The sequence below is a fragment of the Myotis nattereri genome, assembly GCF_964212035.1.
Source record: "Myotis nattereri genome assembly, chromosome: 5".
Taxonomy (NCBI): Eukaryota; Metazoa; Chordata; class Mammalia; order Chiroptera; family Vespertilionidae; genus Myotis; species Myotis nattereri.
This window is the reverse complement of record NC_138080.1, coordinates 32,703,297-32,721,063: the sequence shown is the minus strand read 5'-3', so window position 1 is coordinate 32,721,063 and position 17,767 is coordinate 32,703,297. Positions and strand designations below refer to the sequence as shown.

At 52.0% G+C, this 17,767-nt stretch overlaps 1 protein-coding gene across 1 annotated transcript; it reads right to left on the bottom strand.

The window, feature by feature from the left end:
* Positions 1-3,108: 3,108 nt before the first annotated feature.
* PLPP2 (phospholipid phosphatase 2) lies at positions 3,109-12,038 on the bottom strand. The gene is made up of 6 exons (XM_081092999.1): positions 11,918-12,038; positions 8,211-8,362; positions 7,710-7,987; positions 4,627-4,684; positions 4,200-4,376; positions 3,109-3,921 (listed from the first exon to the last, which is right to left on the bottom strand). The coding sequence occupies exons 1-6, from the start codon at positions 11,967-11,969 to the stop codon at positions 3,772-3,774; spliced, it is 867 nt and encodes a 288-aa protein (XP_080949125.1). The 5' UTR covers positions 11,970-12,038; the 3' UTR covers positions 3,109-3,771.
* Positions 12,039-17,767: the final 5,729 nt, after the last annotated feature.

The following is a 17,767-nucleotide window of genomic DNA, read 5'->3' as shown; positions in this document are numbered from 1 at the left end:
GGCTACATTACAAAGCGATCATCACCAAAGCAGGTGTTGGTATTGGCATAAAAACAGACGCGGGCCAATGGGAGCAGAGCAGAGAACAGAGACATGAACCTTCATAAATGGCGGTGGTAACAACGGACAGCCGCACACAAAACAACAAAAAATCAACACACTGGTTACACCACACAGAAAAACAAACCAACAAAATAAAACAAAAAAAAAACGAAAGAAAAAATAAACAACTCTCCTCTCATAGCAGAGCCTCCAGGGCGGGTGCTGAGGTAAACCGGCGTCCTCTGCACTGACACGGCTCACACTGTCCCCCACATTGTCCGGAAGGTCTGGTGGGGTCTCCTGTGCACCCTGAGGAGACGGAGCTCAGCTTGCTGGGGTGGGGGAGAAGGCATGCAGCGGCCAGAACGCGCATGCGCCAGTGGCGTCTTCAACCTGGGCTCAGCTGGGCTGCACGGGATGCGCGGTGCTCACAGTCCGGTGGAGACCACGCCCCCTGGAGGCAATCCAGCTGAATCCATTAAATTTGGGAAATTCAAGCTAAATAAAATCATCCATCTCATGACCTCCAAAAACACATGAAGTGTAATTAATTGGAGACCATATGGGATGAAATGAACGTAGACACAAATTTTACAACAGACACCAAAACGCACTCAAAACTATCCTTTCCTGCCTGGGGAAATGTTTCAGCTCCAGCCCAGGTAAGCAACAGACCAGCCAAGGCTGCCCTCAGGCCCAGCTGCATTGAATAGTGACCTCCTGCCCTGGTGCCTGCCAGCCAATCAGTGGAGAGCACAGTCCTGAATGGCCACACCTGGAAAGCACCCCTAAAACCCTCAGCAGCGGACCCAGTGCGCTCTCCCTCCCAGGAGCACACACCCGCCTTCCCCTCCCCCTCCCTGTTCCAGGCTCGTTACCGTTAGCTTCCTCATGCCACGCTCCAAGGGCCCTTCCTTTACCTCTAGAACTTATTTCCTAAGCCCATTTCTTTCTTTCTTTTTTTAAATATATTTTATTGATTTTTTACAGAGAGGAAGGGAGAGAGATAGAGAGTTAGAAACATCGATGAGAGAGAAACATCGATCAGCTGCCTCCCGTACATCTCCTACTGGGGATATGCCCGCAACCCAGGTACATGCCCTTGACCGGAATCGAACCCGGGACCCTTCAGTCCGCAGGCCGACGCTCTATCCACTGAGCCAAACCGTTTTCGGCAAGCCCATTTCTTCTGGGAATGACTTCTTCTCCCTCTGTGATTTCCCAAATAAACGTTCTCTTACAGTTTGGGTCTTGGCTCTGAATTCTTTCCTAGCCAGAACCCAAGTACCCAGGTTGCCAAACCCAGGTTTGGTCTGAGCCCACGGGCCAGACACCTGGTGCCGTTACCACCACCTACATTCTCAATGAAGGCCCCGACTAAAATCTGCTTAAATCTGCGTTAACAACCATACCCTTGTTTTCTGTTCTGCTGGACAACCTGCCTTAAAGGGCTTCCCCCTCCCCCAACATCTTTCTTTTGTTTTTAGCTCAAGATGGTATCTAAGGTAATGACTTGGGCTACTTCAGGGAGCTACTCAGTTGTCCTATCCTTCACGGGCCAGGGAGATAAACTTGGTTTTCTCCTGTTAATCTGTCTTTATTACAGGGGAGCCTCCACCAACCTAGTAGAGGGAAATTACTTCCCTCGGCTACACAAGCAGTGGAACACAATTCAAAACAGAAAGGAATGAACCTCAACCTGGAGAAGGAGGGGGTTCTACCCAAAGTAACCTCACGGGGAGATCTGATCGCAAATTCCTAACTCAGAAGGTCTCGGTGGGTGGCCACGCCCCAGGCATCTAACTTTTCCAGTAAAAGGTTTTTATCTCTTTGCCTTAAGCAAGCCCTAACCATTGTTTTTGTGCATCCTGGTTAACACACCTCTGAAGTAAGCTGAAACACGCTTTTGAAATAACTACCCTCCAGAGAGAACGTGATCTTATTAAATATCCTGAATCCACCCCCCTTCCTCCAACTCCCTGGCTCATTTAATCTCCCTTCCATTCCCTCCTTAGTTCCAAAGGCTTGAGACGCTGCAAAACTGTGCTTCTCAGGTGCATTTGAGAGCATGCTTCCTGGCAACTATAGTCAGTTCTGGCTCAAATAATCTCTTACAGAAATTCTCTACAGGCTTGAACGTTTCTTATGTAAACAAACCCATGTAAAGATATGGCTGAATCTTACATATATATCGCCAAGTAAAAGAATCCTGTATGAAGAGGCCACACACGGTGTGACCCCATTTCTATATCATTCTGGGAAAGGCAAAACTACAGAGATGGTAGACCACGGTGTGGAGGGTTCAAATGTTCCACAGAGTATTTTAGTGATAGATATCAGCCATTGTGCATTTATGAAAACCCATAGTTTTTTACAGCCCAGGGACTAAATCATAACCTATTCAAATTGTTATTTAGGATGTGGGAGTGTCAGAGAATGGAATACAGAGTATGCTGAAGAATGTAACCATATTAGAAATGTAGACAAGAAAGTCACTGTAGGTGGTGGGGCCAAAGGTGCTGACCTACATAACTCTGAAAAGGAACAGAATCTATAGACTAAAGCAAAATGTACTGTATGGACACAGAGAGCTCTATTTTATAGTTATTTCCCTTGGGGTAGTTTACAAACCTGAAACCACTCTCTATAATCTGGAATGGAGCGATGAATCAAGTACGCGGCAGACAACCCTACCTGGGTAGCTCAATTGGTTAGAGCAGTGTTTCTCGACCTTGGCCGCACATTTGAATCCCCTGGGAATCTTTTTTAAAATCCTGATTTCTGGGCCTCATCCTCCAGGATTCTGTTTCTTTGTTACTAATGTTGTGGCCCCACCCCATCACAAAGAAACAGAATTTCCGGAGGATGAGGCCCAGAAATCAGGATTTTAAAAAGATTCCCAGCGGATTCTTAATGTGCAGCCAAGGTTGAGAACCACTGGGTTAGAGGGTCTTCCCGATACACCAAGGTTGCAGGTTCAAACCCTGGTCAAGGGGAGGTTACACTGTCCATGTGATAATGGATCAGGCTGGAGACAACAGTATAAATGCATCTTTAGCTTAATATAGATACAGACAGTTCCACATAGAAATCTTTATATTTAGGTGGGTATACACAGGTGGGAATGCATGCACACATTTCCTTGCACGGTCACCTGAGCACATTAGCTCCCACATGATGTAGGTTTTTAATGCCATTCGGTACGAATAGGAACCAGGGCCCTTGGAAGAAATGACCGACAGAAGGCGTGGCTGTGACTTTCATTTGGCTTGTTGACTTCGCAACCACTTGTTGACTTCACAACACAGCTCAGCTGAGCCGCTGCAGGAACAGTCCTCAGAATGGCCGTGAGGAACAGAGGTGCTGATAACATTTGTCAAGCAAATGCCCTAATTTACTAAAAATCCACATAATACATTTTACAAAAACAGCATTTATCTAGATCTCTTGATCCCTTCCTTAAGCCAACAACAGAAGGGGTTCTGAGGGAGCTCTATTCATAATGGAGGGTCCCCATCCAAACAGGGCAGCCCGGGGCACCACCAGGCCAGGCCCCTTGTCCAGTGCACAGGAGGTGGGTTTAATAGAAACCCCTCTGGGAACCAGCCTGGAGCACCTGGAGCCTGGAGCACTTCATTGCCATCCCAGGCGAGGGCCCTGCCGGCACCACGGACATCCTGACCCACAGCCTGAGTTCCAGCTGGGGCCCTGCCTGGGCGGCTTCCTGCCTCAGGAGTTGGAGACTGGGTACCCATAGTGGTTGCGGTCAGCCTCACCCAGGGTCAGCGTCAGTGACAGGCTAGGCTTCCGTTCCAGCTCCCCTTCTTCCAGGCCGTGCTGTGGGGGCCGGGTTTTGAAGAAGTCGGAGATGTAGCGAACCTGGGTGAGGAAAAGAGGCAAAAGTGGGCTGGGCAGGGGTCGGACCGGGGCCCAGGTGAGGGAGGTGGGGAATGGGACCCTGGGAAGCGAGTGGGGGGTGAGGGGTGGTAGAACCCATGAGGGGATGAGAGCTGTGCTGGGGGCAATAAGAAAAGCAGAACCTGGGGTGGGAAGACTGGGATCTTAGGGGAAAGACGGGAGTAGAGAACTAGGGACTATAAAAGGGAGGAAGAGGGTAAGCGGGTCCCAGGGCAAAATGTTGGGGCCCAGGAGCTCACAGTGAGGCAGGCCACCAGTGCCCCCTGCAGGAGGCCCACGAGGACATCACTCCAGTGGTGTTTGTGGTCAGATACGCGGGTGTAGCCCACATAGAGGGCAAAGGCCACCAGGAAGAACTGCACCGTCGGCCGCAGCAGCCGTGCCCACTTCCAGCAGAGCCGCGCCTGCACATAGAGCTGGGGGTGCAGAGGGCAGCCATGAGCGCAGGAGCCTGCCAGGTTCACCCCACGGCCAATGCACAGATGGGAGCCCGAGGCCGAGAGTACAGAAGGCCCAGGGCCTCCAGTTCTTATGAACAACCCACTTAGCCCAACCAATCCCCTCCTCCACCCACCCTGTTTTATGGATGAAGAAACTGCGGCTCAGCAAAGGGGAGTGACTTGGCCACAGTTCCACACCAAGCAAGGCACAGGAAAACCAACTCACCGCCAAGAACATCATGCAGTACATCCCAAAGGAGGAGTGTCCAGAGTAGAAAGATAATCTAAGAGAGGAGAGGGCAGCAGGCATCAGGAGGGCCCATGCTCTGAGCCCAGGCAGCATCTCTACCTTCAATACCCTCCTGGTCTCCTGTCCTCTTCCATTGACCTTCCCACAATCTAAGGGAGAATTTTCCTTGGCAACATGGCCAGTGTTAGACATAATGGGAGTCCCAACAGAAGAGGAGAGAGAGAAGGGGCAGATAGAGTATCTGAAGAAATAGTGGTTGAAAAATCCCCAAACACGATGAAAAACTTTACACTCAGGAAGCTCAATAAACTCCAAGTAGGATAAATTCAAAGACATCTACACAGAGACACATTATAAACACGCTACCAAAAAAAAGTCAAGAGACATTCTTAAAGGCAGACAAGAGAAAGGACTCATTGTGCACATGGGACCCTCAATAAGATTAGCAGCTGTCTTATCAGAAACCATGCCGGTCAGAAGGTACTAGATTACATAGTCAAATAATTAAAACGGGGGGGGGAAAAAAACTGTCAACCAAGAATTCTATATCTAGCAAAATTATCCTCTAAAAATGGAGAAATTAAGACATTCCCAGATAAGCAAAGATCTAGAGAATTCAATGCTTGGACACCTGCCCTGAGAGGAATGCTAAGAGGGAGGCTCTCTCAGGGAGAAATGAAGGATACTACTAGACAGTAACTCAAATCCACACAAAGACATAAAAAACACCAGTAAAGGTAGCTACAAACTAGAAACGTCAGTATTAATCTATTTTTGGTTTATAATTCCTGGGTTTTTTCCTATATGATTAAAAAAGAAACAGCATATATGCTAACAATGTAAATAAGACTTACTGTGATTATTTCACAATAAATAAAACTATCATATGATTATGTTGTACACCTGAACTAATATGTTATTACACCTCAATTTTAAAAACTGCATAAAACAGTATATATAAATCTATGTTGATAGGACACAATGTATAAAGATATAATTTGTGACAATAACCTCAAAGGGGGTACACAATAGTGTGTATGTGTGTGTGTATGTGTGTGTGTGTGTGTGTGTATCGGGGTCCTCAAACTTTTTAAACAGGGGGCCAGTTCACTGTCCCTCAGACATTCCACACATGTGCAATGTGGGCCCGGGACGAGTTGGCTGCTAAGCAGGACAGGCAGCGGCGGCAAAACCACCCGGCGGGCCGGATAAATGTTTTCGGCGGGCCGCATGTGGCCCGAGGGCCGTAGTTTGAGGACGCCTGGTGTGTGTGTGTATGTATGTATGTATGTATGTGTGTGTGTGTATATATATATATATATATATATATATATATCTTATATAATAAAGATGTAATATGCAAATAGTCATTACGCCGTGACACGTAACGACCCGATCATGGATCAGCAGGAGGGGGGGGCAGTGAGCTCAAGCGAGCAGCAGAGAGCTATAAGAGGGGGCAGAACAGCAAGCTATGGCTATGGCGGGGTGGGGGAGCTACAGGAGGGCAGGGCAGCGGGTGGAGAGCTACTGGCACACGAATTTGTGTGCAGGGCTACTAGTGTGTGTATATATATAACTATATATCTGCAAACTTTTTGCATAAGAAATACCTATTTAACAGGAAAGAAGACAGTAATGGAGAAATTAAAAACAAAGCAAAATAAAAACATATATAATGTATAGGTAACAAATAACAGAAGTCTTTCCTTATCAGTAATTGCATTCATGTTGAATGTATTAAATTATCTAAAAGGCAGAGATTAGAGAATGGATTTTTAAAATATCTAACTTTATGCTGTGCATAAGAGACTCACTTTAGATTCAAAGACACAAATAGGTTGAAAGTATAAGAATGGGAAAAAATATTCCATGCAAATAGTAACCAAAAGACCGGCAGGGCAGCTATGCTATATTACTATCAGGCAAAACAGACTTTAAGACAAAAAATGTTAGGAGAAAGAAAGGACATTACAGTGATAAAGAGGTCAAGCCATCAAGAAATATCATAATTACAAAGATATATGCATCTAACAACAGAACCCAAAATACATGAAGCAAAAACTGACAGAAGCTACAGTATGGGTGACGACCTTCAGAACATTAAAGAGGCCAGGCAAGCCCTAGCCAGTGTGGCTGTGATCAGAGTGTCCGCCCACACACCAAAGGACTGCAGGCTCGATTCCTGGTCAAGGGCATGTACCTGGGTTGCAGGTTGGATCCCCGGCCCCAGTCAGGCCTCATGCTGGAAGCAACCAATTGGTGTGTCTCTTTCACATCAATGTTTCTCTCTCCTCTCTTTCCTCCCTTCCTTCCTTCCACTCTCTCTAAAAAGGAATGGAAAAAATATCCTTGGGTGAGGATTAAAAAAAAATAATAATAAAGAAGCCAGGCAAGAAAGGCCACACAGTATATGATTCCATGTATATGAAATGTCCAAAATAGGTAAATCCAGAGACAGAGAATAGGTTAGTCCTTAACAAGGGCTAGGGGAAGGGGGGGTAGCTAATGGGCATGGAGTTTCTTCCTGGTGTGATGAACATATTTTGAAATAGGATAGTGGAGATGGCTGCACAACACTGCGAATGTACTAAAACCCAATGAACTGTACACATTAAAGTGGTTAAATAGTGAATTTATGCTATGTGAACTTTATTTCAAGTTTTTTAAAAGAAAATAAGGAAGTCCGTTATGTGAAAAGTTTATCAATAGAGATGATGAGAGGACAGAGCAAAAGCATGAAAATGGACCTGAAATGTAGGGGAGATGGGTAACCCCTCCTAACACTGGCTGCTCTGCTCCAGGGCCTGGCACCCCAGCCCCACCTCACCTCCCTGTCTGCAGGACCCAGGCCCACAGGCACCTCCCGGCCCTGCTCCCACCCTGTCCGTTGCCCAATGAGGTACCTCTTTATCCTTCTCCATTTGGCAATTCATTCTTCAACATCCAGCTTCTGAGGGCCCTTCTCCAGCCCCCATTCTCCCCCAGGGAGTGGGAGTGTCTATGGCTTGAGCTCCCCCAGCATCACCCAGAGCGAAGGCTGCTAATCCACCACCCACCTGGACTCAGTGACGTTGGCAGGGCTTCCCCTGCACACCTTCTCCACCTGTACATAGATGGAGCAATTGACACGGCTCCAATCAGGGTCACACACTGCCAGGAAGTTGGGCCTCAGCCGGCCAATCATGTACTTGGCCAGGTCTGTTAGGGACTGGCTCACTGCAGCCCCAAACAGGAATGTCCCCAGCACCTTGTAGACAGCGGCCAGGTAATTGTTGAAGTTGGAGCGGGAATAGAGCCGGTCCGTGTACACCAAGTAGGCTTCTCCGGCTGAGACCTGCAAAGGGATCAGCCAAGTCGCCTCAGGGCAGGACCAGAGCAGCAACTGTGGGGTCTCCACCAGGCACTTACTCAGTCCGACCCACTGAAAGAGATTTAGGATTTCTGGCTTCTCTGAGGCCACTAGGGAACTGGGAACTCTGAAGGGGGTCCTCTTCCCCACAAACACCACCCAGGGCAGATACTTGATGCTCCCGCCCTACCAGCCCCTCCTGCCTTACAAGGATGACGGTGGTAGTGATGGTGACCCCGGCCATGAGCCCATGAGTGATGGTGTCTGGACGGTAGGGGTACCGGATGGAGTCATCACCACAGTAGAACCCTCGCTTGTACGGGGCATTCACGAGCGTCAGGATGGCGAAAGGCAGAGAGGCTGGGAGTGGAGGAGAGAAACCATGTAGTCACATGTTTCTCCCTGAGCACCAGCCCTAGGGCCACACACACCAGCCTTCTGGAGTTTGCACACCTGCCTCAGCCTCCCTCCTGGTTTCCTCACCTTCATGCCCACCATTAAAACCCCCTCAGGGTTCCCCATCATTCTTAGATACTAACAGCAATGTCCTCGCCAGGACCATTCCCACCCCACACCTCCTACCCCTCACCCCACTTCCCTCCATCCTCCTTCCTGCTCCTGGAACAAACCCAGAAAGCACACACCCCAGGACCTTTGCACACGTCCTTCTCTCTACCCAAAACATCTTTAACACATTGTATGCGAGAAACATATTTATACGTTCTACCAGTGTAGTAGAGCGCGGGACACATATTAATACGTTTTTTATAGACTAGCGGTAGAATGCGGGTAACGTATAAACACATAAACGAAAGTTATCATAATTTTACTGAACGTTGCCATTTGCGCAAAAAATTAGCAAAAATGGCCCGCGCCACCTGTTAGCGCGCGATAAAAACTACCCGCAAACAATGTGTTAACTTCCCTCTGGTCTCAGTTCCATTCCCCCCTCCTGACTGTCCCACCCAGGTAATCACTCTCCTAGAAGGAAATTTCAGTTCTTCCTGTTTCTTGTACTTTTATATAATTATATAATCATTGATACTTGATTAACCTCCTCCCCCACCCATCTGTGAGCACCTGAGCGGGAGGCTGTCATGCTCAAGGCTGAGTCCCAGGCATTTAATAAGCATCCTATATAATAAAAGGGTAATATGCAAATTGACCCTAACAGCAGAACAACTGGGAATGACTGGTCACTATGACACACACTGACCACCAGGGGGCAGACGCTCAATGCAGGAGCTGCCCCCTGGTGGTCAGTGCGCTCCCACAGGGGGAGCTCTGCTCAAACACAAACCAGGCTGACGGCTGCCAGCACAGTGGTGGTGGTGGCAGTGGGAGCCTCTCCCGCCTCCTCAGCAGCACTGAGGATGTTTGACGTTTGACTGCAGCTTAGGCCTGCTCCCTGCTGGCAAGTGGACATCCCCTGAGGGCTCCCGGGCTGCCAGAGGGATGTCTGACTGCCAGCTTAGGCCTGATCCCCCCAGGGAGCGGGCCTAAGCCAGCAGGTGGACATCCCCCAAGGGGTCCCAGACTGCGAGAGAGCACAAGCCGGATGAGGAACCCCCCCACCCCAAGTGCACAAATTTTTGTGCACCGGGCCTCTAGTCTGTTATAAGGGCTTTCTGCTCTTGGATCTGAGATGCCCACATTTCTCATTTGTCCCTGAGCTGGCCACACAGTGACCAAGACAGACCAGACCTGGGAGCTCAGTCCAAAGACACATTCAGGAGGCACAGACAAAACCAAATTATGAAAGGGTAAGTCACCCAGGCACTGGGGCCCTGCTGAGCCGGAACCCTTCCCCCTTCCCATGAAGGGCTCCCTGCTCTATGGAGCCGGTGCAGAGACAAACTCCAGCAGGGTGTCCTTTGCCCCTGGCAGGGCAGGTGACAAGTGCAAAAGGGTGTGTCTTCTGGGGACAGTAGAGCCAACTTCTCCCAACAGGCCAAATCCTAGGGTCCCAGGGACCCTTCAGTGATGGTATTGAGCACCTCGGATGCCGAGCCTGGGGAAAGACGCCGCGAGGTCAGCCTCAGGGCGCTGAGAGGGGTTAGAAATGAAGAGTAAGTAAATGTGACTGGAACCAGAGAGGCGGCTGCAGGTTTCAGCAGGGATTGCAGAGTAGGCCCCAGAGGAGGTGGCTTGGAGGAGGTGAGGAAGTTCAGGGGACATCTGGGGAAGAGTGCCGGGCCCAGGGAACAGCCAGCGCAAAGCTCTGCAGGTGCCACCATGCCTGGGTGTTGGAGCCCTGGGGAGAAGGACTGTTGGGGGTTGGAGGATGGAGGACATTATAAGAATGTGAACCTTGCTGTGAGGCGGGAGGCACAGGAGGGTTTGGAGAGAGGAATGGAGCCTGTTTTCATAGGATCCCTCTGGCTGCTGTGAGTGAGGGCAAGGGTGGGGGTAGAGAGGCCAAGGAGGAGTCTCTCAAAGTTGTGTGTGTGCGCGTTGGTGTGGGGGCAGAGCTAGAAGATGCTGAGAAATCAAGTCACCCAGGGCGCCTGGGAGGAGAAGCCCACCTCCCAACTGCGGCCCCAGCCCCTTCCACTGGACATTCCCACACCCACCAGAACCAGAGCTCGGCTTTCCTGGGTTTGGGAAGCAGAGCTCTGGGCACTGAAATCAGGGCCTCCCTCCGCGCAGCTTCCATGACCTCCAGTGTTTGGTCGGGGCCTTTGTAAGCATTTGAAACTGAACTGTTTATGTGCTGAATCTTCTAGAATGGGGGTACAGTCTGCCTGAGCCGACTTCTGGCACACAGCAGCAGCACACGACCTAATCTTAGCTCTGCCCCGCTGTGACCTCTCCGGAATGAAATTGGGGATTATAAGAGCTCATCCTCCACGGGCTGTTTGGAGAAAACGGGTTATTTGCATGTTGCTTAGCGCCTGGCATACAGTAAGTTCCACACAGATATTTAAATAAATAACAGATGCTCGGGATATGGTGACCAGGGGACTTCCTGCTGCCACCTGGCACACCCCAAAAAGGGTCTCATCTGGGACATGGGAGAAGGGCCTGGCCTCTGCCATCCATCAGGACTGAATCCTCCATCCCCCGGTCTCTCGGTCCCCTCCAGACCCCCCGGCCCCTCCTGCAGGTTTAAGGAGCAAGAACCAGATTGGGGAGCAGGGGGCGAATTCTGCCGGAGGGGCCCCTCCCCCGCAGCGGGTAGAATTCCGGGACCATTGCCCTCACAGCCCCAGAGCAAACACTCAGCCTTTGTTTCCGGGACCCTGGGAAAGGGGAGGGGAGGGGAGGGGAAGAGAGGGGCCTCGGGCTGCCCCCTCCGCCAGCCTGGCCCGAAAAGCCGCCCAACAGGTTTGGTGGCGCCTCCCCGAAGCCCGCGGTGCATCCGCAGCCCGGGGCCCGGCTTTCTCTCCGTTGTCTCCCCGGCTGCGCTGGTTCAAGTCCCACCAACGCGCTGCGCGTCCCGGGCCAGGCTTCGGCCCGCCCCGGCCCCTGGGAAAGCCGGCCCTGAGCCGGGTGTAAAGGTCCTCCGGACCCGCACCGCGGCGCACCCCCGCCCCGCCCCGCCCCTGCCGGGCCGCCGCCCGGGTGAATCACCGCCCGGCCGGGCGCGGCGGGAAAGGGGGGCGCGGCGAGAGCGGGGCGCTCGCGGCCCCTGCGGTGACTTCCTGCTACCCGGGCGGGGGTGCCAACCCCGGTGCTGTTCATGACCTCCTCATGAACCCGGCGCGAGCGGGTAAACTGAGGCTGGGAGGGCGCCGGCCCGGGAAGGTGCGCCGAGGGTCCTCCCCGAGTCACCCCTCTAGAGATGGCCTCGGAGAAGCGGGGGCGCCGCCGGCCCTCGCGCGCCCAGCAACCCTCGCCGGGGGCCGGGCCGGGGCGGGGGCGGGCACCACCTGGGAGGGACCCCCCACACGCCCGGGTTCCCGCGGCTCTTACCGACTAGCACGCACAGCACGTCGAGCAGCACGAAGACCCACCTCCGCTCCATGCCACCCCCGCCCCGGGCAGCGCCCACGACCCGCGACGCCAGCCCCAGCGCGTCCCGTCCCGTCCCGGCGGCCGCAGGGTCACATGGCCGCAGAGCCTGGCCCTGCAGGGGAGGGGAGGGGAGCGACAGGCGGGGCGGGGCAGCCCCAGGGGAGGGGGCGGACTCTGCCCCCGCCCCGCCCGCGGCGCACAGGAAGGAGCCGGGTGGAGAGTGCATGCGCGCCGCGGCCGGGGACCCGGGTACGGGGAGGAGGAGGGGTATCTGAGCTGGTGGGGGTCGTCAGTGCCCAGCTACCCCGCCCCCGGGCCGGAAGGCTCAGGCTCAGGGACAGTGAGCCCCGGTCACCCGGAATGTCAGTGCCCGGTCACACGTATTACGCCGGTTGAGACCGGGTGGGGTGAGGTGACAAGAAAAGAATGGGTCCCCTAGCCAGTTTGGCCAGTTGGGGTCCTGGGTTTGATTCTGGTCAGGGTCACATGCCAGGGTTGTGGACTCCATCCCCAGTGGCGGGCCTGCAGAAGGCGGCCAGTCCATGATTCTCTGTCATCATTGATATTTCTATCTCTCCCTCCCTCTCTGAAATCAATAAAAATATATTGAAAGAAAGAGAGAGAGAGAGAGAGAGAGAGAGAGAGAGAGAGAGAAGAAGAAGAAGAAGAAGAAGAAGAAGAAGAAGAAGAAGAAGAAGAAGAAGAAAGAAAGGAAAAGAAAAGGAGTGAGGGGTGAATGCGCAGCCCCAGCAGAACTGTGAGGTGTGAGGGAGCTGAGCTCGGGTTCCACAGGATAAGTCCCCCAACCTCCTCTCTGAGCCTCCTCTCCTCATTGGAGACGACACTCATTCCGTGTACATTTCAATATCCTGAGTCAGTAAGTGCCTAAAAATTAAATTGATGGTGTCTTGAGGCTTAATTGCAGAGGTTCTGTAGCTCTGCCACCCCTGGCAGTTAGACGATCAGATTCCTCAACACCCGCTCTGGAGACGGTGCCAGGCAGCTTGCTGTGTAGCACTTTCTGTCCCCATGTGACAGCGGAGCGGAGGGGCCGGGAGGTAGGCACTCCTCACACCTAGAGTTTGCGTCTGTGCCCTGCACCACACAGGTCCAGGGAGCGCGAGTTGGGAGGCACCGAGGGGTCAAAACCACCCACGCCATGGAAACAGACTCAAGGGGCCCATTACGTCCAGTCTGCGTCCACACACGCACACTGGATCCTTTTGGCTGGAATCACCTGAGGCCTAGGGGAGTGTGACCACCTGGAGAGACCTGCCTAGATCTGGCAGAAGGCCTGATAGGCAAAGGTTCTGTCACCCTCAAGGTCACACAGTGAGAAAGGAGCTGGGATTGGAACCCAGGTCGCCTGGCCCCAAGGTTCCATGTCCTTGACCTCTAAACCACCTTCACCACCCGCTACCTCCAATGATCCTGCAGAGGATGTTCTCGGCCCCTTTTGGAGATGAAGGGAGTCAGGTCCAGAGAGGGGCAGCCCCTAGCTTTTGAATACAGAGACCCCTGACCCTGCTTCCTGGAGGGATCAACAGACCTCTGCATCTTGGCCACTGTCCAGACGGCAGGGTTGGGGGATAAGTGTCTCTAAGTCAAGTCCCCTGCGCCCCAATCAACTGTCCTTAAGCAGCGGCGGCGGGAGACACTCCCCGACCACCCCCTCCCCCCAATACACACACACAAACACACTCAAAACAACTCAGCCCACCCAGGACATGACAAGGTCCTGCCTGGAAACTTGTGGACCTGAATTTTCCGTCTGCGGTGGCGACTGTGTGGAAAGGACGTCACCAGCCACCAACCCCCTTCCCAACCGCAAGCCCCGAGGAGTCCAAGCCCGCGACTTCCTCCAAGGCGGCTCGGAGCATCAGACTGAACTGCCGGAGGGAGGGTTTTCCTAGAGTCTGGGTAAGGGGTGAGGCTATCGCAAGGGCCCAGTCTCAGGCTCCGCTGGATCCCGCGGGTGCTCCTTCCCTCCCCGCGTGACTCCCGCCCCACGCAGGCTCGGGTTCTGCTCATTGGCTTCTACTCCTGCCACTCACAGGGTGGGGCGGGCCCCAGGGAAAGGCTGGTCCCAGGCTCTAACTCCCGTCATTCATTCGTTCATTCATGCAGCACGAACCGAATTAGGGTTGTGAGAATTACCTGATAAAAATACTGAAGAGCCGGGCAAAAATGTTACATAAATGTTAGCTTTATTGCACTTTTTTTCACTTTAACCTCGCTTCAATCGAGTGACTACCTCTCTCGGTGTTGATAGCCCATCAACACTTCCAGCATTGTATTGGAATCAAGGAAATGGAGGGGTTCTTTACTGAGCTCCTACTGTGTGCTGGGAGGGGGGTGGGGGGAGCCTTGAGACACTCGCCAAAGTGGGGTATGGTGGTGGAGACAGCCTGGGTGGGTGCTACAAGGTCAGATCCAGGAGGGTCTCCAGGGAGGCTCCGGCAGGCACACACTGTGGGTAGGAAGGGGCTTGGCCTGATCCCTGGTGAGGCAGGAGTGGCTGGAGCGGGGACATGAGGCTGGAGGAGCTGGTTGGCTATCAGCCCCTCCCCACTGACCTCAATCTCATCCTGTTCTTAAAATACCTGGACAAGGTCAGGATTAAAATCTAGCAGGGCAGTAGGAATTAGGATTAGTGTTAAGACTGGGGTCATGGTTCTACACCTGCTAGCTGGGGTCCCCACTTAAAAAAGCTTTCACACCTGGCCCTTTACAGGGAAATGGAGCCAGTGAGGGCTGCTCAGGGTGCAGAGCCTGGGCTGGCAGCCAGGACTGGATGGCTTCTCCCTTACCTGCAGATGGCAAAGTTGGAAGGAGACTGATATACCTGGTGAAACCATGCCCATCTGCCCTATAGATCCCACCAACTCCGTGTTGCCTGGTCACTCCCAAGCTGTGACACTCAGGGCTCAGAAGGTTATGTTCTCATCTCCCTGTTGCCTCAATGCAACCTGAGGGACTCCAAGTTTGTTTTCAAAAGTATTGTGGAGATTAAGGGAAAGAAGCCTGGCAAGTGGGTAGAAAGGTGCTGGGCACACCATAGGTGCCAACCGAGTGCAGCCACCACACTCACTTCTTTCTACACTTCTCTTGGGGCTCAAAGAGCATACTGGGAGTTGGCTCCCAGACTGGGGGCTCTAAGCCCTGCTACAGGTCCTGCAGTCTAGACTGTACCTCTGGGGGGCTGTGATGGTATGTTTGGACAGGAAAGGCAAAGTGGGTGGATGGTCCTCAGTCTCATTAAAAGGCACTATTGGAAGGTTAACTGAATAGGTACTTGGGGTCACCTGTAAGTCAGAATCCCAGACCTGCTCCCAGAACTTTACTGTCCCTGAGCGCCACACAACCTGAATCTAGGAAACCTTCCCAGCTTCAGCATCGAGTCAGCATCCTGGGAACCCTCAGTCCTGCATGAAGTTACTTCCTGCAGTTGACCCCTACTGCAGTGCCCTCCCTGCCCTATACCCTAGCCTGCCACCTCCTTCCTCTAAGCTCTGGCATCATCGCAGCTTGTGTGTCTGTTTATCCACTTATCAGTCAGAATCCTTCCCGGAGTCAGCTCCAGGAGGGCAGGGTCCCCCAAAGAGTAGATGATCAATCAAAGCTTCCTGAATGAAAGTGACCTAGTGCCCTGGTCGGCAAACTGCGGCTCGCAAGCCACATGCGGCTCTTTGACCCCTTGAGTGTGGCTCTTCCTAAGCCTTAGGAGTACCCTAATTAATAACAATGTACCTACCTATGTAGTTTAAGTTTAAAAAATTTGGCTCTCAAAAGAAATTTCAATCATTGACTGTTGATATTTGGCTCTGCTGACTAATGAGTTTGCCGACCACTGACTTAGTGAATAATGAATGACTTAGTCCTGGGGCGGGAGATCACCAGAGTGACTGCTACTCCAGGGGCTCGGTGCTGGCTGGGCTTTCACAGGATGAGGCCGTGAGCAGCTTATTCCTGCTACAAGAGCTTTATTTCTTCATGGAGAGTCCAGCCCCTGAGCCACCCCTACCCCACCCCACCTTCCCTGACTACTGCTCAGGGTTGGGGGGTGGTATTTTGGGGTATTTTACTCTGAGCCCCCACCACTGGGTCCCAAGATCAGGAGAGGCTGCAGACGCCAGTCTACCTACAGGGTAGTGCGGCAGGAGCCGCCTCTGCTAGGCAGTGAGGCAAAGCACAGCCTGGCCCTGACCTCCAGACACTCAAGGGGCACTAATCTGCCAGGCACCCACTACCTCAATGTGCTCCCTATAGCAGCCCAGGAGTAGTGTTACCACAGGTTATTATAAGAGGTTAAAGAATGTAGAGGAAAAGATGAAAAATGTGGAGAATTTCAGCAGAGAAATAGAAAACCAACAGTGGGGATTTGGGATAGGCTGCTTGGCAGTATGAAAGTGCAGAAAAGAGGACCAGGGACCTCAAAGACCAGTCCACAGCAACTATCCAATTAGAAACCCAGAAAGAAAAAAACAGACAGAAATCTGTGGGACAATACCCAGTGCTCTCCTGTGTAACCAGAGGCCCAAATGGAGAAGAGAGAACACAGCAGCAGACATAGTGGAAGAAACAGCCAAGATGCCCAACACCAATGCAAGGCAGTCCTTAGGCCCCACAAGTTCCGTGTGGAGACCTACCCCTGGCACATCACACTCAAATGCTGGCGTCCAGATGAAAAGGAAATCACAAAGAAAAAAGGTGGGTCTCATGTAGGAAAACACAAGAATGACCTATTTCTCATTAGAAACCGAGAGTCAAGGGAACATCTTTAAAATGCTGATCCTGCCAAAAAAAAAAAAAAAAAAAGTTTCAGAAATGAAGGAGGAATCCTCAAGGACCTTCCTGGCCAGTGAGAGGGAGTGAAGAGCATTTGTGGGAAGCAATGAGAGCCCATCTCTAAAAGCTACAGAAAACGATGAGCTACCACCACCCTCCTATCCGAACAGCTGAAATCCAAACCGAGGACAGCACACGTGCCGCCAGGCCCTGGAGCTGCTGCAGGAACTCTCCTTGATCACGGATGCAAGTGCAAATGGTGCAGCCCCTTTGGAAGACGGTTTGGTGGTTTCTGACTACACTAAACACACTTACCGTAAGATTCAGCTCCCCAGTATTTACCCAAATGAGTTGAAAGCTTGTGTCCTAACAAATATCTGCACAAGTGTTCACAGAAGCTTCACCCATGAAGTGCCCAAACCCGAAAGCAAGCGAGACTTCCTTCAGGAGGTGAGTGGATGAAAAACTGTGGCCCATCTGACAATGAAATGCTCCTCAGCAATAAGAAGAATGAGCTATGCAGCCACGAGAAGACACGGGGGAACCTCAGGTGCACATCACCAAGTGAAAGAAACCGGTCTGAAAGGCCATCCCTCACTGTTCAATACCAGGGAGAAAACCACCTACACTGTACACCTAAAACTAACACAAAATCATATTAAATGTGAGCTGTAACTGAAAAATAAATAAATAAAACAGGGAGAAAGATACAAATCTTAGCTGTCCAAGTAAATACACACACAAAGGTAAGGAAGGACAAGGGCAATTTTCTCGAAAGCAGAGCAAACCAGAATATAGTCGAGCAATCCCTCTAAAATACTTCAAGAAAACGAGAACAGACTGAAACGCCAGTGAAAACCACTCTCAAGGCCGTGGCATCCCATCCCCAAGTGCACCTGCTCCCAGCGCTGGCACAACCAGCTCTGAAGGACTAAGCCCCGAATTCCAGGAGACACCAGACTTTCCCACACACCTGGGCACAACCAGCCCCTGATCCATCTGCCCTTGGTCTTCATACCC